The sequence below is a fragment of the Xyrauchen texanus genome, chromosome 15 (genome assembly GCF_025860055.1).
Source record: "Xyrauchen texanus isolate HMW12.3.18 chromosome 15, RBS_HiC_50CHRs, whole genome shotgun sequence".
Taxonomy (NCBI): Eukaryota; Metazoa; Chordata; class Actinopteri; order Cypriniformes; family Catostomidae; genus Xyrauchen; species Xyrauchen texanus.
In genome coordinates, this window is record NC_068290.1 from 1,530,344 (window position 1) to 1,555,319 (window position 24,976).

Here is a 24,976-nt window from a genome sequence, read left to right on the forward strand (position 1 = left end):
TTATAATATAAGTTGACACTTCCTTTGACGTATACCAGTGTGGTTTGATTACATTCGTTTGTTTGCCCAAAACCTATTACACAAATATGACTATAGTGAAGCTTTACTTGAAATACTTAAAATATTTGCGTAAGAAGATTTTGAACTGTAGGTCTTTGTAGTGCAGATTGTGTCAATGAGCTTTTATTTAATAAAACAGAAAACATACAAAACCAAAACACTCTCGATGGAGAAAAAACCAGACTATAATAAACTAATAGTGATTCCAGTCAGGTCTCCTTAGCAACCAAATTGGCCCGGTTTGCTAGGGAGGGTAGAGTCACATGGGGTAACCTCCTCGTGGTCGCTATAATGTGGTTCTCGCTCTCGGTGGGGCGTGTGGTGAGTTGTGCATGGATGCCGCGGAGAGTAGAGTGAAGCCTCCACACGCATTACGTCTCCGTGGTAACGCGCCCAACGAGTCACGTGATAAGATGCACGGATTGATGGTCTCAGACGCGGAGGCAACTGAGATTCGTCCTCCGCCACCCGGATTGAGGCGAGTCACTACGCCACCACGAGGACTCAGAGCACATTGGGAATTGGCCGTTCCAAATTGGGGAGAAAAGGGGGGAAAAATAGCTGAAATTTAATTATTATGTGCTAATATTTGTGTTTTGTAGTCTGTGTTGCCCTGGGCGGAGTGTCCCGTCAACAGCAATCGGAGCGGATATCTGGAGGAATGTGAGGTGGCTTCACCGACACAGTATTTCTTCTACCGCGAGACCCTGAACATCTCGTCTTCTATAGATGAGAACGGCAGCGTTCATATGGGTCAGGCACTTTGCCTCGTGCTCGCCTGGATCATCGTGTACCTGTCCATCATCAGAGGGGTCAAGTCAACAGGAGTGGTAAGACTTGGCATTTTCAACTGGTTTATCTTAAAGATGGAAATCAAATATACTCTACATGCTATCTCTGGTCTTCAGTAATAATGTAAAAATGGTTCCTTTGCCCCTTGACTTTCATGCACAGGTCGTGTATTTTACTGCAACGTTTCCATACGTTGTTCTGATCATTTATCTGATTCGTGGAGTCACTCTTCACGGGGCTTGGAATGGAGTCAAGTACATGTTTACACCCAAGGTACGTTTAAATTCCAAATGTAAGAATTTACTTTTAATTCATGAGTGCATCACACAGAGCAATTACTCCAACAATCAAGTTAAAATAATATGGGTCACTTTGACAAATGATGCCTATTGGCTGATTATGACTTTATTAACACTTATTTTTCGCACTAATACTCACATACAGATATATTATGATACCTTAACTTTTTACTTAAATGTATCCTATTGATTAGCTTGCACGTTAGCTCACCTGATAGTGTGTTGGACTTTGCAGTCTGAAGACAGTGGTTCAAGCCCAGGCAAACACGCAAGCGACACATGAGATGTCAGTGTCATAGAAGTGACATAAAATTATGTGGTTGCTTTTCATGTTGCATTTATCTTTTAGGACACTATCGGTTAGGTTTAGGTGTTGGTTTAGGGTGATGATGTCTGTTTTGTTTACCTCTCATTTATCTTTTAGGACACTATCGGTTAGGTTTAGGTGTTGGTTTAGGGTAATGATGTCTGTTTTGTTTACCTCTCATTTATCTTTTAGGACACTATCGGTTAGGTTTAGGTGTTGGTTTAGGGTGATGATGTCTGTTTTGTTCACCTCTCATTTATCTTTTAGGACACTATCGGTTAGGTTTAGGTGTTGGTTTAGGGTGATGATGTCTGTTTTGTTCACCTCTCATTTATCTTTTAGGACACTATCGGTTAGGTTTAGGTGTTGGTTTAGGGTAATGATGTCTGTTTTGTTTACCTCTCATTTATCTTTTAGGACACTATCGGTTAGGTTTAGGTGTTGGTTTAGGGTAATGATGTCTGTTTTGTTTACCTCTCATTTATCTTTTAGGACACTATCGGTTAGGTTTAGGTGTTGGTTTAGGGTGATGATGTCTGTTTTGTTTACCTCTCATTTATCTTTTAGGACACTATCGGTTAGGTTTAGGTGTTGGTTTAGGGTAATGATGTCTGTTTTGTTCACCTCTCATTTATCTTTTAGGACACTATCGGTTAGGTTTAGGTGTTGGTTTAGGGTGATGATGTCTGTTTTGTTTACCTCTCATTTATCTTTTAGGACACTATCGGTTAGGTTTAGGTGTTGGTTTAGGGTAATGATGTCTGTTTTGTTCACCTCTCATTTATCTTTTAGGACACTATCGGTTAGGTTTAGGTGTTGGTTTAGGGTAATGATGTCTGCTATACTCTCATTTGCTTTGAAGACACTATCGGTTAGGTTTAGGTACAATTTTTCAGCTGGGGAGGAATGTTGTACTAATTAAACATTGCTCAGAGTTCAGTACAGATTACATTTTGCCATACAGCACCACAAAATGTCCAACACATTACTGTCAGGTAGTTTCAGAAAAAACATTTTGGCATAAAAATCTGTTGCTTAATCTAATCTTATAATTCTCTTATATATTGGTAATTGGTGCTGTTCAAGTGGAAGAAAAGGAAGTGTTCTTCCAGCACGATCCAAAGAAAGAAAGCTAATATTTATTACACAAGGATAAACAAAATATCACTTCAAGCATTGGTAATTAACAGCCTCAAATATTTTTGGAAATAGCCCATATGTTTTGTGAATGATACTAGTATGTTTATTGGTAAATCATTTCACACAGAAAAATATAATCCTCTGTAAATGTTGTGTTATTGAAAGAAACTACACTTACAGCAGTGTTTCTTTGAAATTTATTAAAAATCCTAAATTGGATCTTCCTCTATTTTTAAGTCACTTTGGATAAAGCATCTGCTAAATGATTGAATGTGAATGTAAAAGTGTACTTGCATTGTTTTTAGCTGGAGCAGTTGGCGAACCCTCAGACGTGGATCAACGCTGCCACACAGATTTTCTTCTCTCTGGGTTTGGGTTTCGGCACGTTGATCGCTTTTGCCAGTTACAACCATTACAACAATAACTTTGAGCGACAGGCCGTCACCGTGGCCCTCATCAACAGTGGCACATCAGTGTTCGCCAGCATCGTGACCTTCGCCATCTACGGCTTTAAAGCCACATTCAACTATGAAAGCTGTTTGGAAAGGTGAGACACTCTCAGGGTTGTGGGTAACAAGAATAGGAGTCATAAGGAATTTAACAAATCCATGAAGGATTTTGAAAGAACTGTTAAAGGAACCGAACATCATAATTCTAAATTCTCTTTTCAGTACTGCTTCTCTATATTTTTCCCACCATTCGTGCACCAAACTCAAATGTAAAATATAGCTGCAAGCAGCAATTGTCGGGGTTCAGGCCTTTTATTAACTTTCAAAGTATGCAAACAAGGTATGTATATGTATATATATATATATATATATATGTACTCTATCTGAATATCGATGTTAAATATGACTCTGATGTCTTGTGTTCAACCATCCTGAAACAGGATCATTTCTATGGTGGTCATTAACTGTAATAAATCCACAAACCACCCAATTTCCAAAAAGGTTTTAGTAATTCAAATATTTATTTGAGGAATTATAGGCTTTTGTATACACTTGGTCAAACCCACATGATGAATGCAACCCCTAAATAACTAAAGTTAAACTTTTCTTTTTTATTATTGACTTTATTCCAAGATGTAGTTCACAACTGCAGGTAACATTGGATAATATACAATAATTTACACACCATTTATATTCATTTTGCTGAAGATTTATTGGTGGCTGGCGGCCATGTTTTTTCATATTGTAGAATATGTTAGCAATTGGCCCCTACATGAAGCATACCAATTTTCAACTTCATTGATAATACATTTGTAGAGTTATGTGCATTTCTAGTTGTAGAGCCCCCTAGGCGAATTGTATTGAAATTTTGCATGCAAACTCATGTATCATAGTTTGCGTAACATGTTTGACTTTTCGATTGGTAGATATTGGTCAATACTTGCAAAATGGATGACGCATGACCAATTTGTTGGCTTATATCTTCGCAATGCTTCGATGAATCAAATTCCTTGGATTGCTTTTTGTCAGAAGGGTTCATAGTAGACACACACCAAAGTTTGTGAGAATCAGATATACGGCCTTGGAGGAGTTCGAAAAAGTAGCTTTTTTAGAAAATTAGGATAGCGGAAATACTTTATAAAATGCAATAAAACAAAGATAAATATTTTGTAGGCCTTGGTGCAAGGAATTAGAAGGAAAAATTATTTTGAGATTATTAAACTCTGGTGCAGAGTTATTGGCAAAATATATATATATTTTTATATATTTTATAGCGCCACCTTGTGGACTATTTTCATAAAGCTTGTTGCACAGCCTCATTCTAACACTGTTTACAAATATCTCAAGTTTCGTATCGGTCGGCCATTCAGATTTGATGTTATTAGCTGCTGAAAATTGATTGGCTGCTGGCGGCCATGTTTTTTTATTTGTGTGACTGATATTGTTGGATATTTTAGCCTTTGACCCCTACAAGATGCATATCAATTTTCAACTTCATTGATCATACGGTTGCGGAGTTATGAGCGTTTTGTGTTGTTGTAGCGCCCCCTATAGGTGACATTTTCCAGAATGTCCTTTTTCAGAATGACCTACAAACATTCAACGATGTGCGCTTTACGCTACGTTTCACCTATACATACGAAAATCAGTACACATGTGTAACATGCCAATACCTACAAAAACATCTCTTGGACCCATGCCCTAAACTCAACAGGAAGTCTGCCATTTTGATTTTTCTCTTCAATTTTGCTCAGTTTTTGCCATTTCCATGCCTCGTACTTTAATGAACCCCTCCTAGAGATTTCATCAGATCTACTTCATATTTGGGTACTTTAATCTAAAGGCCTTGGTGATGCTAAATTGCGAAGCTTTTGAGTTTTCACTGAACGGCGTGTCCGTGATGGTCGGACAATATTTCGCCATGAAACAGGAAGTTGTTATAACTCATACATACAATGTCCAATCTGCCCCAAACTTCACATGTTTTATAAGAGTCCTGGTCTGAATATATCTACGTGCCAATATTCAGTTATAGTCACGGCGCCACCTACTGGCAACAGCCAATTCCAGGTCTTGTACTTTAACAAACTCCTCCCAGAGATTTAATCAGATCAACATTATATTTAGTCTTAATCTAAAGGTCTTTGTGATGTTAAATTATGAAGTTTTGAGTTTTCATTGAAGGGCGTGTCCGTGGCGGCCAAAGTGCGATACGAAAAGAGTCACATTTCAGAGTCCTAAACATGCTCGAAAACTCATGAAACTTTGCACTCATCTCAGAAGTGGGGAAAATGTACATCTGATGCTGGTTTTAGAATTAAATGTGGCAAAATGGCTTGATAGCGCCACCTACAAAATTTCAACGAAGCAGCCCTCGTGCCACGTTTCACCTACACATAGGAAAATCGGTAGACATATGTAACATGTCAACACGTACGAAAAAGTCTCTTAGAGCCATATCCTAAACCCAACAGGAAGTCAGCCATTTTTATTTTTCTCTTCAATTTTTGCTCAGTTTTTGCCATTGCCAGGCCGTGTACTTTAAGGAGCTCCTCCTAGAGATTAAATCAGATGTACAGTCTAATCTAAAGGCCTTGGCGATGCTAAATTGAGTTTTAAATGTGAGTTTTCTTTGAACGGCGTGTCCGTGGCGGCCTGGCATATTTCGATGTTTCACCGTTGTTGTAACAAACATACAATGTGACGTTTGGGGCAGCTTGGACATGTTTGATAAGAGTCCCGACCTGAACACTTCTATATGCCAGTATTCAGTTATAGTCATAGCGCCACCTACTGGCAACAGGAAATGACATGTTTTACACTGTGATACACTCTTAACAACATTTAAGTGCTAAAAAATGCTAATAAGCTAATAAAGGGAGTTGCATTCCCCTAGCACAGCATCCCCAATGTGCACCAGCATACGAGGGCCCGTTCATCGCTCCTTGCAGCTTTAATTATGTCTGAAATGATATCTGAAAGTCTGACTGTAAGATCTAACCTTTAAACCTCCAGCTTTTAGGCCAGGCTTTGTCAAGCCAACATCAAAGTTTGCCTTGACAGACTTAAATACAATAAATGCAAGAATACATTCAGACAATTTTGTTCCGGATTCATTTAATACAAGTTTATTTAGTAGAGAAAACACCAGAGATGCAGTATGCATTCCCTAATAGTAACCTATAATCTAGAATTATCTTTCTACCGTAACTCAATCCGAAGGACAACCATCAGCAACGCTAGTAGGATCCCAAGGGTTGAAGGAACTCAAGGAGAGCAGAAGCGTCCGTAGAAGAGAATGCTCTTGGTGGGATTGTGTCGGATGAAGAACAGGAAGGGGTGATCCGCAATAAAGGTTGGAGGTGGCTGTGGTAAACTTAATGTCGCCACGACGACAGCAGTGGCTGCAGCTGCTTCTGTGCCTTCCTCGTTCACTTCAACAAAGGATTTATGAATCACCTTTGACAGCACCAGATCGTTGTTGGGAGACATGCCTGAAAAGTTCGCCTTCTGCGCGTCAAATGCATCCACCATCCCCATGCTGACCAGAAGACTCATCATGTCATAGGTCTCCTCCATCTTGAATTTGGGAAGAGCGATTTCAACCTTCTGTTCACTCATCCGTTCAGGTTTGGTCCAGTCCATGAGCTTCTCGTAGGTTATTGCTCCCTCCAACTGAAAAAGAGACACGTTAAAGGAATAATTCAGTGAAGTGCAGATGTTTTGCATCAACAATGAGATGACACACAAATCTCACATCACCTTTTGAAGGCCAGTGGTGTTATCTTCTATCTGATTTGGAAGGATGATCAGCATACTTAGACTCTTCCCAACATATGGGAGCTCCAGGACATTACAGTTGACCTCTGGGATGATGGCCAGAGGAAACCGGTCCGTCTGATGCATCATCTGGGCTGGCTTTGTCAGAGCCTGCCAACCATCAATGCAAACATACAGTAAAACAGCCCATCATGCATATATGATGAGTGTTGCAGAACAATCACTTTCAAAACAACAAGAACATGGAATCTCACCTTGGTCAGTTTAAATGGCAGCTGCTTAGTGGAGTCCTTTTTGAATTGTAGCATCCAGTTGCCTTTGAAGTAGATGGCATTCACCAACACCATTTTGGTCATTCCGTCGACGGACCCCTCTGGGAGCAAGTTCTTGATCTTCCCTATCATGCAAATGGACATGAATTGTACTACAAGTCAAATAAAAAATATTTTGTATTTTATTAATGACAATCACTGTATTTTGGGAAATAAAAATGAAACGTAGTAAACTATGTTTTGAATATTTTTAACAAGGTTCTAAAAGAATGCATAAGGTCCATACAATGCAAGTGAATGGTGGTCTGAATTTTGAAGGACCAAAAAGCATATAAAAGCAGCAGAAAAACAATCCAAACGACTCAAGCGATTAAATGCATGTCCTCAGAAGCGATATGATGGGTGTGGGTGAGAATCAGATCAATATTTAGTCATTTTGTACTATGAATTCTCATCCCTGCCCAGTAGGTGGCGATATGCACCAAGAATGCGAATAGTCAAAAACAAAAGAAGAAGCATGTGGAAGTGAAAGTGGAGATTTATAGTAAAAAAAAAAAGACTTAAATTTGTATTTTTTCTTGGCAGAGGAAAGAAAGTCATACACAACTGGGATGTATGAGGGTGTATAAATGATGAGATTCTTTTTATTTTTGTTCCAAATGATGCAATAGGAGAATCCTTTTGAAGTCCCATTCGGTTCCATAATAGGATCTTTTAAAGTTCCATATGATGGCATAAGGGAACCTCTTTAAGTCCCATATGGTTCCATAATAGAATCTTTTAAAGTCCCATATGATACCAGAAGGTAACCTCTTTAAGTCCCATATGATGCCATAAGGGAACATCTTTAAGTCCCATATGGTTCCATAATGGAATCTTTTTAAGTCCCATATGATGCCATAAGGGAACCTCTTTAAGTCCCATATGGTTCTGTAAGCCCGTTTATCGGTCCAATGACGGTCTCCAATAATACGGGTGAAGGTCTCTGCACGTTACTGTCTTTCTTGTTACGCAACACAACAATATTAAATGAAATACATTTTCTCTTATGTATTACCTCGTTATTTCATCTGACTCCATAAATGAAAAAGGTTTTTAATGATATCTGAGCATCATTAAAAGTGAGCGAATGTTTGATTATTCCTTTAACTCGTTAATTATATTTTACCCGTTTAGATTAAGAAACTATGTCAGCTTTGAGGTCCTCGCGTGTTTTCTCTACACGCGGGTCTCCACGATCACAAGCGGCCAGTATTGGATCATCAAACAGAGGTAATTGCTATATACCTGAGATCGGTCACGTTCACGTATACACAATCAAAGATACTTCAGTATAGCCCCATGGAATTGCACACACTTGAATGTAACTTAACGTTTTCTTCAGTAGAGGTCACGGCCACTATTACAGATGTAAGTTGACCAACATAACTTCTCTTATAATAGCTTTGGATTGGCCATGCGTGGTTTCCCACGTACACTTATCTGGAGAAACATCAAATTAAAACAGAGGTAAGACACCCAGATTTAGATTGGTCAAACAGCGTTTGCTGTTCTAAACGGAAATTCCCTTTTTGTCTTTGCAAACCAAGTACACTTGAATCGATGCCAAATATTAGTCGTCACTAATCTGACGCTAGACTTGCGGTAACATACTGAATCGTTTAATCTGTTTGGGAAACACAATGTCAGAGTCAGTCAGAATAAAATCAAATGTTGACAATTTATTGACCAGGTAACATAATCAATTCATCAATTCCAATTAGACATTGATAAGTCAAAGTTAGATATTTTATCAAAACATAAGAAATACAATTGCAATCACCTGAAATAAACTACAAACAGTAAACTGTTTGGGATCGATCTGATTACAGAGAGCCCTGAGCAATGTGTCAGCCTCTCCTTAAATACCCAGATAATTCAACATGCTTACCAAATGGTGGTGTCTGTCATTATAATTAGATTTTGGTCCCCTGTTGAGGGGTTCCTGTAGATTAACATACAGGAGGTATGGAGGATCTGGGGAGGGCACACCTTTAAGGGGCACACCACATTTCACATATTTTATAACTTCTTTTAGCTTTTCATTATGGCTGGGAGGAAGAGACCAGTTTACCAGGCGCACTGAGAGACTTTAAATGATACCAAACATGTTATAGTTACTTTTTGTACACACTTCACATTGCATAGGTTTTTAGTGAGCTTTAAGTGAGGAGGAGGAGTAAGATGAAGGTACTTTAGAAGGGAGGTGTTAGCTGCACAGTATGTTGCATCTCGGATGTTGCTGTTACATCTGCGAGAGAGAGTTCAGATGTTAATTCTCACGAGAGCCTTTTGTTTTCTCGAGGAGTAGCCCAGACTCACTGGCACCCGCCTTACAGTTCCATAATATAATATTTTGAAGTCCCATATGATGCCATAAGGGAACCTGTTTAAGTCCCATATGGTTCCATAATGGAATCTTTTAAAGTCCCATATGATGCCATAAGGGAACCTCTTTAAGTCCCATATGGTTCCATAATAGCATCTTTTAAAGTCCCATATGATGCCATAAGGGAACCTCTTTAAGTCCCATATGGTTCCATAATAGAATATTTTAAAGTCCCATATGATGCCATAAGGTAACCTCTTTAAGTCCCATTATGGTTCCATAATATAATCTTTTAAAGTCCCATATGATGCCATAAGGGAACCTCTTTAAGTCCCATTAAGTTCCATAATATAATCTTTTAAAGTCCCATATGATGCCATAAGGTAACCTCTTTAAGTCCCATATGGTTCCATAATAGAATCTTTTAAAGTCCCATATGGTTCCATAATAGAATCTTTTAAAGTCCCATATGGTTCCATAATAGAATCTTTTAAAGTCCCATATGGTTCCATAATATAATCTTTTAAAGTCCCATATGATGCCATAAGGTAACCTCTTTAAGTCCCATATGGTTCCATAATAGAATCTTTTAAAGTCCCATATGATGCCATAAGGGAACCTCTTTAAGTCCCATTAAGTTCCATAATATAATCTTTTAAAGTCCCATATGATGCCATAAGGTAACCTCTTTAAGTCCCATATGGTTCCATAATAGAATCTTTTAAAGTCCCATATGATGCCATAAGGGAACCTCTTTAAGTCCCATTAAGTTCCATAATATAATCTTTTAAAGTCCCATATGATGCCATAAGGGAACCTCTTTAAGTCCCATATGGTTCCATAATAGAATCTTTTAAAGTCCCATATGATGCCATAAGGGAACCTCTTTAAGTCCCATTAAGTTCCATAATATAATCTTTTAAAGTCCCATATGATGCCATAAGGTAACCTCTTTAAGTCCCATATGGTTCCATAATATAATATTTTGAAGTCCCATATGATGCCATAAGGGAACCTCTTTAAGTCCCATATGGTTCCATAATAACATCTTTTAAAGTCCCATATGATGCCATAAGGGAACCTCTTTAAGTCCCATATGGTTCCATAATAGCATCTTTTAAAGTCCCATATGATGCCATAAGGGAACCTCTTTAAGTCCCATATGGTTCCATAATAGAATATTTTAAAGTCCCATATGATGCCATAAGGGAACCTCTTTAAGTCCCATTAAGTTCCATAATATAATCTTTTAAAGTCCCATATGATGCCATAAGGTAACCTCTTTAAGTCCCATATGGTTCCATAATAGAATCTTTTAAAGTCCCATATGATGCCATAAGGGAACCTCTTTAAGTCCCATTAAGTTCCATAATATAATCTTTTAAAGTCCCATATGATGCCATAAGGTAACCTCTTTAAGTCCCATATGGTTCCATAATAACATCTTTTAAAGTCCCATATGATGCTATAAGGGAACCTCTTTAAGTCCCATTAAGTTCCATAATAGAATCTTTTAAAGTCCCATATGATGCCATAAGGGAACCTCTAAGTCTCATATGGTTCCATAATGGAATATTTTTAATGTCAAATATAATACCATAGGGAAACCTCTTTAAGTCCCATATATTTGCACAATGAAATCTTTTTAAGTTCCATATGCTTCCATAATATAACCTTTTTAACTTCCATATGGTTCCATATGAGAACCTTCTTAAGTTCCTATGATGCCACTGGAGAATTCGGAACATAGAACATTTTTAGGTTCTATGGTTCTTTAGTTAACCCGCTATGTACTAGTGCTTCAAAGACCCCATGAACGGTTCACTTTCTCTTATAATGGATGATACAACCAACAACCTGTTCTGAAAAACCTTTGGTTATAATCCAGAACTGTTTTAAACCTCTAAAGAACCATAAAGCTGAAGAACCCTACATAGTAAAATGGCCTGCAAAGGCATTGCAAACAACCTTTATGTTTTAAAAATGAGAGTAACATTAAAATTCAACAAAGCTTCAAGCTGGTTTTTTAACCTTGTGTGCTTTTCTCCACCCAGTTGTTGACGTTGACACGTGCAGCCGATGCATTCTTTTTAAAGTCCACCTTCTCCAGTCCAGCCTGGTAGTATTTTTTTGTGTCACTAAGGAATTTCTATAAAATAACAAATCAGTGGAGATAAAAGTCATATTAGAGCTGCGAATTGCAAGCATAGAAATATTTGTTTCTCAGTGACTAAATTGGCCTTACTTCAACAAACTGGTAGGACTGCTCTCCATAGAGGCGATTAACAAGGCTCAACATGTACGGGACTCCCGGTTTGTTCAGCTCACTCATGAGTTTGTTAAAGGCTGAATGAGCGTTATCCTCAGTTTTGTGTTCAGGTGACTGCTGAGGTTGAATTGGAGGTTTCTGTTTGAATCAACATAATCAAACACAATCAGATTGAGATATGTAGAAATCTACAAAAGCAAGACACAAGGCAAAATATTATTCTTGATCTGTAAGCAAATACACCAAACACTGTTATTGCTATGGAAGTCTTTAGATTAGTGTCTCATGCATATGTTCAAACTGTACCATTGGGACGCAACCCTGCATCTTGACATCGGCAGGTAACTGAGGTTTCTGGGCCTGTTGTTGCATTGATGGTCCTGGAGCTGGAGTCGTGGTGTCAGGTTTGACAGGATTGAGAATGCCCAGGACCTACAAAAGTGCTCCTGATTAAAACAAGCCCAAATACAATGTAATACCATAGACAGATTTTAAAATAACTTTTGAAATGTGCTACCTCTTTTGTCCTCCTGATGCATGGTCTCTGGTTGCCCATTACCCCTATACTGTATGGTAGTATATAATTAGAGGTGCAAATAGCATCTAACACTATTTGCACTTTGGTCAAGAAGATGCTTTTTGTTGCTATAACACTGAGCAACAAAAGTCTCTGCCATCTATATATATTTTATACTTACAGACTGTAAGTTACAGTATATGCTGCACATTCACACAATGTAATGAGAACCTATAAAGGATGTATTTGGCACCTTACTAGCTATTGGTATCTAATAAATTCATAGTTTGGATAAAACTAATGTAAAGAGGGCGAGGCTATTATTCAAGGGTAATAACTCTGCACACAATGGCCTAATACATCACTTATAATCCTAAACAAGTCTGTAACTAGTCCCTTTCAAGTCCAATTATTAGTAATTACTGTCTAATTTCTGATCACTAAAATAAAGTGTTACCCAAATGGGACCAATCACAGCTGTTGTGGTCTGCGTAGACACAATACGAGGTGCACATCAGGCTACGGCGTACGCTATGCCATGACCACCTTAGCTACGTGTAGCCTAAGCCATAGGTTCGACACAGAAGAATTAATAGAAGCCAAACATCTGTGAAATTGTGCTTTTTCTGTTGTCATCTGGGTCACGGCACAACTATAACACTCCTGTTCTACCCACTCCATACAGGACTTGAACCGGCATCTCTGGCATGGGAGGCGGGTGCGCTAACAAGGAGGCTAAATGCCTCTAGCGTCATTCGCTAGTGCGCCTCTTGAGGTCAGGAGAGTGAGTTTTATACACATTGCACAGCTATCAATCAGCTGACCACCATTACACTCATCCCCCAAACCTCACTCCCATCCGGGTCACGGCACCACTATAACACTCCTGTTCTACCCACTCCGTATGGGACTCGATCCGGTGTCTCTGTCATTGGAGGTGGGGAGGCTAAAGGCTACAGCCTCTAGTGTCAGTCGCTAGTGCACCTCTTGAGGTCAGGAGAGTGAGGTTTATACACATTGCACAGCTATCTATCATTTGACCACCATTACACTCATTCCCCAAACCTCACTCCCATCCGGGTCACGGCACCACTATAACACTCCTGTTCTATCCACTCCGTATGGCACTCGAACTGGTGTCTCAGTCGTTGGTGGTGGGGAGGCTAAAGGCTACAGCCTCTAGTGTCAATCGCTAGTGCACCTCTTGAGGTCAGGAGAGTGAGGTTTATACACATTGCACAGCTATCTACCAGCTGGCCACCATTACATAAGTCTATAAATGGACCTCAGGGAAAACCTTATGAAGTAAAAAATGGAACGATATGATCCCTTTAAAAGCATTCAGAATTCAGGTTCGGGTGTATGTGTTCAAGGCACATTAACTGAAATAAAAACTCCCCTTAAAAAGTGTAAATGAGGGACATCACCTTTAAGATTTGAGCTTGTGTGTTTCCTGCTGTTCCAAGCGCCACCATGGCCAGAGCGGAGGAGATGCTGAGAGGAGAGTAGAAGACATTTCCTGATGCGTTTCCTCCACTGATCTTCTTAAACAGGTTGAGGGAGAATTGTGTGTTTGCAGCAGACAAAGACTCCATTTCCACAAGCTAACAATAGCAGGACAGAGAGAGAGAGAGAGAGAGAGAGAGAGAGACATATAGAGATTATGTACAAACGGTATACATGGTCCATAATACATAAGTAAACACAAGTGTGATATAAATGTCTTCGATCAATAGTTCTAGTTGATCAATACATTATATTTCTGTGCAGGATACAGTCTAAACTGCATAGAGAAACATACTGTAGGGATTTAAATATAAACATTACCTTGAATTACTCAGTAGAGACAAAAATGTCCTTGTGTGCCGAAGGGGAATGAGGTGTATCTGTCATGGGTTTCATTTAAATACAGAATGCCTAACCCTAAAATGCCCAGCCCAATCCAAACCCAGCCCTGGAAGAATGAAGCAAGCACATGTTTAATTTTCTGTGGGACACGTTCCTATCTGTGACATAAAATAGCTCCAAAAAAATTGCCATAGGAACACTCAACGAACAATTTCCCCTCTAATTAAATGCATGTTTCTTTTATAATAGCCAATATTGATACTTTTATACTTTTGGAACACCTGAAAATTCTAATTCAGTGATTTTACTGTTCAAGATGGTTCTTGAAAGTCTAGTTTATCCTCACTAATCTCACTAAACTAACAGTCCACTTACAACCAAAATGGGTTTCAGCCTGATACCACAAGAGAACCTTTCCAAACTCCCATAAATAACGTTTTATTCTTTAAATCTTCAGACCATACTGGTGCATTAACCCTTATAGGCTTACTGAGAAAACACAAAATAGCTTAGAAGCTCTACTTTCAATGCATGTTGGCATTACGACCAAAACTGAACAAGTGCTTTGAAATTTGCAGACAAATAAGAAGTGTTTTGTTTTTATAATTTATTAATCATTTTGCACTATGCATATTATTGCAATAAAAACATCAAACTGCTTAAATATCCATGTGTCACATGTTGTTGGAAAGCTCTTAATGAGTAAAATACAACCAGTTTATTTGTTTTACACAGAGACAAAAATATAGCGAGTAATAGCTAAGTATATGTCTTTGACAGACTTGTAACATGTGAACAGATATTGATTATAAGCCACGTTTTCAATTATAGCATCACGAATATAAACAGAACATAAAATATCACCTACCATTACAAAGTAACCAGATGCACAGATCATTAGATAACCCACACACAGCATAATGTGCACGCATCACATAATGTGCTATCTGGCTAAAAATATGTTAGCTTTCCAACATCAAATGACTTAATCGAAAATGATGTAGTAAGTTGTCCAGCATCATAGAACGCTAAACCAATTGTATTGGGATTCAAATCACTGCAACCAGAGGTGAAAGTCATCCAAATATGGGCAGAGAGGATCGTTCACTGTAGTTGCATATTGCCACCAGGAGATGCCGCCAAATACATGACACAGACTCAATGATGGCTCAAATGACACAGAATGGAACTGAATGAGATCTTGTTACTCATGTCTGCATGCTTTTAAAAGAAACCACACCTTTATTAATTGTTTTATTTGCATGTGTATTTAATTGTTATGTACAATTATTATATTTTATATGTTTGGAGAGGCTTTTGGACACTAGGATAAATAATTTTTTAGCATTTAACAGTTATGTGCTATTTTTTACCTTCTGATTAACAGTTATGTGCTTTAGCACATGTGCTTTAGCCCACTATGCCACCACCACTCATGTCATAGTAATATATATAATTCTTGGGCTGTTTACGGGCGGATGGAGGGGCGATTAATGCAGAATCACCAATCAATCACCAATTAATGCAGATAACCAGCTAACCTGCCTATAAAAAAGTATCCGACGGAGTGCTATATGGAAACACTGGCTGATGGATTCACTTCACATCACATAACTGGCTCATATTACACATGAAAATGATCTTTTGCCACCACCTGCTGGCTAACATATGTAATGTCAAAAACAAAAGATAAACAGTAGCTCTTAACACATCGGCACTGCTCTTACACTTTAGATTAGAACGGCACGAACACAAGCGGAGTGATACACACACAGTGAAGCGTCCCAGTGCTCATGGAACGTCTCTCGTCCAATCAGATTCGAGGACCGGAACTAACTGTTTTGTGTGTGTGTATATATATATATATATAAATAATATTTTTTTGAATATAATTTTTTCCACTATATGAAAGACTTTACACGTGTAATCTCTTTTAACAGCAGCTAAGACCAGGCTGTCATTGTAAATACAAATTGTGTTATTAAGTGACTTGTCTGTTTAATTAAAGTTAATATAAATTAGTTGTGACTCATCTTGGGAGTGGCTGTATTAGCATTGTAAATGTAGGTGTTGTCACCACAGTGCTTGACAGTTGTGATGTGTTATCTGGGTGTTGTGCTGTATTTCGTTTGCAGCGAGTATTCATTTCAAGTTAAACTTTTGACTCAGCAAATCACAACTTTCCGTAGAAAGATTAAAGGTTATTTCACATGGCTTCAGCAGGGTTCCTGCACCTTTTGAATTTCAATGACCTTTCTAGACACTTACTGAAAAAGATTTAAAAAATAATTTTATAGACGTTGCACGAACAAAGAACATTTTCTTTAGCTGAGCATTTTTGCTAAATTGACTGAAATCAAAATGCTTGAAATTCCCTTATTTCTACTTTATAAATGGCCGTGGGAGCCCTGCTTTTAGCTCTAAAACACATAGCTAACTTTTCCATCCCTAGAACGCACTTTTGGGCAAAAACCAGCCACTGTAATACATTTTCTGTAGATTTATAAAAGCATGCTTTTTTAATGCAATGCAAACTAGTTCACATGATCAAAGACCTTATTGAGGAATTCTAGAATATCTTATGGAAGATGACCACGTGAAAAAATTACCAAAAAATAAATTGGGTCATTTTTGACCCACACATTCTTTTTAGGGTTACAAATTAATTGTGTGTTGTCGTCTGCCCAATCAGAAGTTGCATGTATTTGAGTTACTTGTTGAACTTATAAATGCAAATGATAAACTCTGACTTGCACATTACAGTAAAACTTTACGAGCTGTCAAACCAGATACTTTTGATATATGTAAACTTTATGACATGTTGCCGCCTTTAATATAAGCCACTTTAAATCCTTTCAATGAAAGCATGTCTGTGTTTAACACCTCCAATAAAAAGATTGGACACACCTAGGCCTACTCATTCTTCATTATTAACCTTAAGTGTTTCACACATTTTAGAATAATGGTAAAGTCACTGAAACTATGACATAACACAAAGGAAAGTTACTGTAGTAGTGACCACAAAATGTGAAATAATGTGTCTATATTCCAACTCTGCAAACTCTATTCAATCTCTCAAGCAACGTCGTGAGGTGATACTGTTACTTTAATACATGTTGTCAATAACTGATAATGGGAGCCATTTCTTTTGTAAATATACATTTTCTCAAATTGTTTTTTTAGGGAGTTAGGTTATTAATTGTAATTGTATTTCTCTTTTTGTTAGGCAATTTAGTTTTTGTTGGGAGTTAGTTTGGTGTTTTGTTTGTTATTTTGGCCTTTTCTTACCCCTGAAGTTATTCCTCCCCTGTGGATTTTGTAAATAAATGGCATACGTTTGTTCTTTTTTTAAACTTTCCAAGTTTATGTTGCGGCCTCATCATAGACAAGGTCGTAACAATGAATTTGAGAACATATTTTATGCCAATTAATGCAGAAAACCAGCTAACCTGCCTATAAAAAGTATCAGACGGACGGACCCGACCCGAGATTGCTGGATGTTCAACATAATTTGTCATGTCATAGTATCATATGTAATTTTTGGCCTTTTAATGGATGGACGGACAGACGATTATGCATAATCCCCAATCAATCACCAATTAATGCAGAAAACCAGCTAACCTGCCTATAAAAAATTATCGGACAGACCGAACGACCGAGCGACCAGACCCGACCCTTGATTACTGGATGTTCAACATAATTTGTTATGTCATAGTAACACATGTAATTCTTGGGCTGTTGACGGACGGACAGACCGACCGGACCGACCCTTGATTACTGGATGTTCAACATAATTTGTCATGTCATAGTAACATATGTAATTCTTGGGCTGTTTACGGACTAACCGAATGACCAACCGGACCCGACCCGACCTGAGATTACTGGATGTTCAACATAATTTATGATGTCATAGTAACATATGTAATTCTTGGGCTGTTGACGGATGGACGGACTGACCGACCCGACCAGACCGACCCTTGATTACTGGATGTTCAACATAATTTGTCATGTCATTGTAACATATGTAATTCTTGGGCTGTTGACGGACAGACCGACCAACCGGACCGACCCGACCGGACCGACCCTTGATTACTGGTTGTTCAACATAATTTGTCATGTCATTGTGACATATGATGGACCGAATGACCGACCGGACCCGACCCGAGATTACTGGATATTCAACCTAATTTGTCATGTCATAGTAACATATGTAATTATTGGGCTGTTTACAGACAGACGGACAGACGATTAATGCAGAATCACCAATAAATCACCAATTAATGCAGAAAAGTGCCAGAACCTTCTGAATAATGGAAACCAGTGAAACGGCACGAGGAAGTCAAAAGCCATCCCAACTTCCTTTAATGTCCCCAGATATTTTTTTATATATTATGTATTTTAATTCCATAAACGGTTATTGGCCCGATGGTGGGAACACAGAAAAAAAATTGGTACTGTTTTGGGTCGCCACTTCTAATGTCCTGAGCCAAAACAAGTTGAGAGAGACTGATTTTGACAATATAAGTATTGCACAATAAACACATTCGAACACCATAATCTTGCATGTCTAAATTTTAGATTTAATGTATGGCTTTTCAAGAATTCAACTGGCCTGCCATCCATTTCCCTCTGTTTCTTCAGGATGAGACTGTTGCTGCTCAACACATTTGATTTATCCGAGGATGTCATCAGTGTTGATAATGTCACGGCTTGGATCTCTCATCTGAATTACACAAACCCCGAGACGTTCGCAGCGATCGCTTCAAAGATAGAAGACTGCAGCCTGGAGGCAGAATTAGACACGGTAAACTGACCTGTTATCCCTCTTATCACTGTTAGTCTTGTACATTGAGTGTACTTGATAACTGAGCATGCTAATATATATGCCTGTAGAGATGTTCAATGCATGGCATTTACATTAGAGCGCACAGGAGTGTAATAACACTCTGTGATGTCATCTTTTGATCTCTTGTTCTTCTATCTATGTTATGAAAATGATACTGTTTGAATTTATTACACAGCAATAAAACTGTTACACGAGATGAGTTCAAAGTACTGAAATACTGCCTTAAACTGTTACTTTTACATGTATTCATTTGACTGACGCTTTTATCCACTTATATAAGAGGAATAATACATCATAAGAGATTCGACTTAAGGAGACATTGTTGCAAAAAGTGTCTCCTCCTCATGGACTGCACCAGATGTGCCAGTTCTTGCAGTGAGACGTTACACTTGTACTTTTTGCCAGTCATGTCTGGTCCAGTGAAGGTGGGTTTGTGCCCGTGGGTTTGTGCCCGTAGGCGACATTGTTGCTGGTGAAGTCTGGTAAGGACCTGCCTTACAACAGGCCAACAAGCCCTCAGTCCAGCCTCTCTCAGTCTATTGCGGACAGTCTGAGTCCTGATGTAACTCGGGCAGTTGTTGTTGCCATCCTGTACCTGTCCCGCAGGTGTGATATTCAGATGATGCTGTGCAGGTGTTGTTACACATGGTCTGCCACTGCGAGGACAATCAGCTGTCCTGTAGTGCTGTCTTAGATGTCTCACATAGCCATTTATTGCCCTGGCCACATCTGCAGTCCTCATGCCTCCATGCCTCCTTTTGGTGTTTTTCAGAGTCAGTAGAAAGGTCTCTTTAGTGTCCTACGTTTTTATAACCTTGACCTTAATTGCCTCCCGTCTGTCAGCTGTTAGTGTCTTAACGACCGTTCCACAGGTGCATGTTCATTAATGGTTTATGGTCATTTGTACAAGCATGGAAAACTGGTCACTGTTAAGTGCTCATGGAAAAGATGTTTTTAGCCATTTTTTGAAGACCGAATATGTCAGCTTCACAGATGGATTTGGGAAGGTCAATCCACCAACATGGTATGGCGAAACCATAAGCCATAAAAGTAGTTAAACAACTTGTGCTCTATATACCAAGTCTTTTGAATTCATACAATATCTTTGTGTGACAAAGGTGTGAAATGTTTGATAGTCTTCAAAAAAAAAATTTTGTGTTCCATGGAAGGGTTAATATTAACCCTTTAAACCCTGAAGGTGTTTTTAAAGACTTTCAATGGTTTCTGTGAAATACCCAAAATGAAAGTCTTATAACTCGACAAAAGAAACAAGGAGCGTCAAGAGTTTGGTATCATTGTAAAGAAAACTTTTCAAATGAATGATATAGATGATACATACTGAGACTCTCAGCTTAAGCAACTGTTGAAGAATCCCCCCCAAAAAAAAACATTTGCCAAAAGTTTACATTTTTCAAATTTTTCGATTTGACATTAGATTTCTCTGGGTCTAAAAAAGGTATCAACTGTATCTAAGAAAAAAATTTTGTTGATCTGACAAAGCAATCAAAAGTTATAACATTATATATATAATTGATCCTAGTATCTATAAACATCTCCGAACCAATAAAACATAATAATTGTACATAAGAGCTAATTCCACATGCAAACACAACAATGACTAAAGGTTTGCATATCATGTAGACATGATTTTAGTCATGAGATTTCACAGAATGAGTTTCATTCTGTGTCATTTGAGTCATCATTGAGTCTGTGTCGTGTATTTGGCGCCATCTCCTGGTGGTCATATGTAACATTGTGCTTCATGTGGATTATCTAATGATCTATACATCTGATTATCTTGTGTGTGGACTCGTTTGAAAGATAATCACCTCTTCTAAATAATGGAATGTGATATTTCATATTTGGTTTATGTTTCTTGAAGTAATAAGTGAAAACGCGGCATATAAGCAACACCAGGAAAGTTGTCAAAGACATATATTTAGCTGTTACTCCCTATATTTTTGTCTGTGAGTAAAACAAATAGTCTGGTTGTATTTTACTCTTTGAGAGCTTTCCAATGACATATGACACATGAATATTTGATCAGTTTGATGTACTGATTGCAATAACATGTACTGTAGTGTAAATGATCAAAATTGAGCACTTCTGATTCGTCAGCAAATTTCAAAGCACGTGTTCAGTTTTGGTCATAATGTCTACATGCATTATAAATTAGAGCTTCTAATCTTTCAAACGACACCTATTTTGTGTTGGTTATTAATATCTTGACGCTTATTTTTTTTCTCGCTTAAAGGGTTAAATGATGACAATATTTAGATTTTTGGTTGAACTGTTCCTTTAATAACTGCCTCACTGAGTGCACGTCTCTCTCTTCATGTAGGCTGTTGAGGGCACCGGACTGGCGTTTATCGTGTACAGTGAGGCGATTAAGAACATGCCTCTGTCTCAGTTGTGGTCTGTGCTGTACTTCATCATGTTACTGCTGTTAGGGATGGGGAGCATGCTGGGGAACATCACGGCCATCATCACACCACTGGGCGACCTCAAGTTTCTGTCACGAAAGTTCAGCAACGAGACCATTAACGGTAAGAAGGGTGACGGGGCTGTGCATAAAACCCCAATATCACTCAAGGCAATTTTGGCAGATTAAGAGCTTGTTTGGACCAGTTTTAGATGGTCACTACTGGTCTGTTACCTGCAAGTTGTCTGTGGTTCACAGTAGATGGGTGACTAGCTACACTTAGCATAACAGTGCCCTGAAACTGTAAACTGGTCAATAGGCAATGAATACTCAACCTATAGAGGACTTTTATTTAATAAGTCAACATCCCTCTTACACTGTGGGTTTCTTGAATTGATGATATTTTAGTGCTTGATATTTTAGTTTTACTGTCTTAAGACTATGGAAGCCTTGTTTGTATTTTTTTTTTTTATTAAAAATTGTTACATATTGTTTTGGTTTTTTCTAAGAAGGAAGTAAATGCATTTTGACAAGTGAAAAATCCCACACATATACTGCAATGAACATTTTTGAGCGATGGTCGATGGTCTATACGTTTAGAATCGATTCACCGAAACAGACGGAAATGAACTTCCTAACTCATACAACGTTTTTATAACAGCTCTTAACGAATCTTAATGTCCGTGTTAAAAGTGCATTAAGCAAAATAGTCACAATGTAACATTTTGAATATCCCAGTCCTGTAGTTCTAGTGCAGTGAACACATCAGATGACATGAGCTCTTGTGTAATTCGTGATGTTTCTCTGATGTCTGGCAGGTCTGGTGTGTCTGCTGTGTTTGCTCCTGGGGTTCGGCTTCACCACCGGCTCAGGAAACTACTGGTTCACCATCTTTAATGAATACGGAGCCACGTTTTCTCTGCTCTTCATAGCGTTCTTTGAAGTTGTCAGTGTGTGCTACATCTACGGACTGAAAAGGTGAAGACTAAACTACATATCAGACATTTCCCTCGCTGTATTCTCATTAAAACACATTTCTTTGTATATGCATGCCAGATCTCCCATAAACACTCTGAAACGCTTCTGTGCATGTTGTTTCTCATTTATAATCCACAGGGTTAAAGTCTACAGCCTTTAAAATGCTCATAATACACGTACTGTTTCTCATAATACTCCATTGTACTTCACATAATCATCTGTAAATGTGTTCCTGAGATGAAATACTTTCCATTCTTAACTCTTTACGAGCTCCAGCTCTGCTTTTCAACGTCATCATGATTATTGTTATGATGAATTTGATCATATTTCTCTCCGCCAGAATTCGGAGAGTTTATTATAAGTCGTTTTTACACTTTTATTATTGGTCATAATTTACAGGTTTGAGAAAGACATTGAGGACATGTTGGGCCATCGACCAAACTGGTACTGGAAAATCATGTGGGCCGGAGTCAGTCCAGTCCTCCTCATCAGTCTCTTCATCTTCTACATCATTAACTACATCCAGGGGGGAACACCGACTTACCAGGCCTGGGACAAACATCTGGTAGACTCAATTTCCTTTGGTCACTTTGACATTCAAATTTGCAGCGGTGATTATAAAGCCAAGAACCGGTTTATGTAGTTTGTTTCTTGTCCACTGAGCTATTAAGTAACATTCCACTTGCTGTATCCATTTATCATTTATTCTACATTTTAAGGATTTTTAGGCCAAATTTGAAATGTTTTGTGTATATTATTTACCCTTGCAGTGTGTATATATAGAAAATAATAGAACCATACATTTCCCAAAGTAGAGATTAGCTTTTAATTATTCAACAAAATGAAATAACACATTAATTTTTTTACAATATTATAAAACTTTTAAAAGAAGCTGAAACAAAATGCAGTGAATTTTTTTCAAAAACATTTAAAGAATACTTTATGAACAAAACTGAAACAAAATGCATTTTTTAAATAAAACGTTGAAGCTGAAACAAAATGCAGTTAAATTCTTTTCAATATTGTTAAACAAAATGTAGGAATTAAGCTGAAAAATATGCCGCAAATTTGTATTCAATATTTTTCAACAAAACTTTATGAAGCTGAAACAAAATGCAGTTAATATTTTTCAATATTTTTCAAATAAAACTTTATAAACTAAGCTGAAAAATATACTGATAATTTTTTCAATATTTTTTTAAATAAAACTTTATGAAAAAAACTGAAACAAAATGCAGTTCAATTCTTTTCAATATTTTTAAACAATTTATGAACTAAGATGAAAAATATGCAGCTAATGTTTTTTCAATATTTTTCAACAAAAAAGTTATTTTTTCATTTTTTTTTAAACAAAACTTTATGAAAAAAACTGAAACAAAATGCAGTTATTTTTTAATTTTTTAAAACAAATATTTAACAACAAAACTGAAACAAAATGCAGTTAATTTTTTTCTATATTTTTCAAATAAAACTTTATGAACAAAACTGAAACAAAATGCAGTTCAATTCTTTTCGATATTTTTAAACAATTTATGAACTAATATGAAAAATATGCAAATGTTATTTCAATATTTTTCAACAAAACTTTGTGAACAAAACTGAAACAAAATGTAGTTAATTTAAAAAAAATAAATAAACAGAACTTTATGAATTAAGCTGAAAGAAAATGCAGTTCATTTTTTTTCAATATTTTTATAAACAAAACTTTATGAAGCTGAAACAAAATGCAGTTATTTATTTATTTTTTAAAACAAATATTTAACAACAAAGCTGAAAAAAATGCTGTTAAATGTATTCAATATTTTTTTAAATAAAATTTTATGTACAAAACTGAAACAAAATGCAGTTAAATGTATTCAATATTTTTTAAATAACATTTTATGTACAAAACTGAAACAAAATGCTGTTAAATTTATTCAATATTTTTTTAAATAAAATTTTATGTACAAAACTGAAACAAAATGCAGTTAAATGTATTCAATATTTTTTAAATAACATTTTATGTACAAAACTGAAACAAAATGCTGTTAAATTTATTCAATATTTTTTTAAATAAAATGTTATGTACAAAACTGAAACAAAATGCTGTTAAATGTATTCAATATTTTTTAAATAACATTTTATGTACAAAACTGAAACAAAATGCAGTTAAATTTATTAAATATTTTCTTAAATAAAATTTTATGTACAAAACTGAAACAAAATGCAGTTAAATTTATTCAATAATTGTTTTAAATAAAATTTTATGTACAAAACTGAAACAAAATGCTGTTAAATCTTTTCAATAATTGTTTTAAATAAAATTTTATGTACAAAACTGAAACAAAATGCAGTTAAATTTATTCAATATTTTTTTAAATAAAATTTTATGTACAAAAATGAAACAAAATGCAGTTAAATTTATTCAATAATTGTTTTAAATAAAATTTTATGTACAAAAATGAAACAAATGCAGTTAAATTTTTTCAATAATTGTTTTAAATAAAATTTTATGTACAAAACTGAAACAAAATGCAGTTAAATTTATTCAATAATTGTTTTAAATAAAATTTTATGTACAAAACTGAAACAAAATGCAGTTAAATTTATTCAATATTTTTTAAATAAAATTTTATGTACAAAACTGAAA

General features: G+C 36.8%; 2 protein-coding genes across 2 annotated transcripts in view; one reads left to right on the forward strand and one right to left on the reverse strand.

The window, feature by feature from the left end:
- Nucleotides 1–24,976, forward strand: part of LOC127655738 (sodium- and chloride-dependent transporter XTRP3-like) — a 38,325-nt gene that overhangs the window by 9,862 nt on the left and 3,487 nt on the right. Inside the window, exons 4-10 of the mRNA XM_052143705.1 lie at nucleotides 663–890; nucleotides 1,015–1,125; nucleotides 2,904–3,145; nucleotides 18,743–18,905; nucleotides 21,289–21,493; nucleotides 22,188–22,347; nucleotides 22,747–22,912. Of these exons, the coding sequence (XP_051999665.1) occupies nucleotides 663–890; nucleotides 1,015–1,125; nucleotides 2,904–3,145; nucleotides 18,743–18,905; nucleotides 21,289–21,493; nucleotides 22,188–22,347; nucleotides 22,747–22,912 (1,275 nt within the window). The remainder of the gene's footprint in view (nucleotides 1–662; nucleotides 891–1,014; nucleotides 1,126–2,903; nucleotides 3,146–18,742; nucleotides 18,906–21,288; nucleotides 21,494–22,187; nucleotides 22,348–22,746; nucleotides 22,913–24,976) is intronic.
- LOC127655752 (leukocyte elastase inhibitor-like) lies at nucleotides 6,135–14,144 on the reverse strand. The gene is made up of 8 exons (XM_052143724.1): nucleotides 14,081–14,144; nucleotides 13,681–13,857; nucleotides 12,043–12,168; nucleotides 11,713–11,874; nucleotides 11,499–11,616; nucleotides 7,082–7,224; nucleotides 6,810–6,977; nucleotides 6,135–6,722 (listed from the first exon to the last, which is right to left on the reverse strand). Exons 2-8 carry the CDS (start codon nucleotides 13,846–13,848, stop codon nucleotides 6,315–6,317), a joined length of 1,293 nt encoding a protein of 430 aa, XP_051999684.1. The 5' UTR covers nucleotides 13,849–13,857; nucleotides 14,081–14,144; the 3' UTR covers nucleotides 6,135–6,314.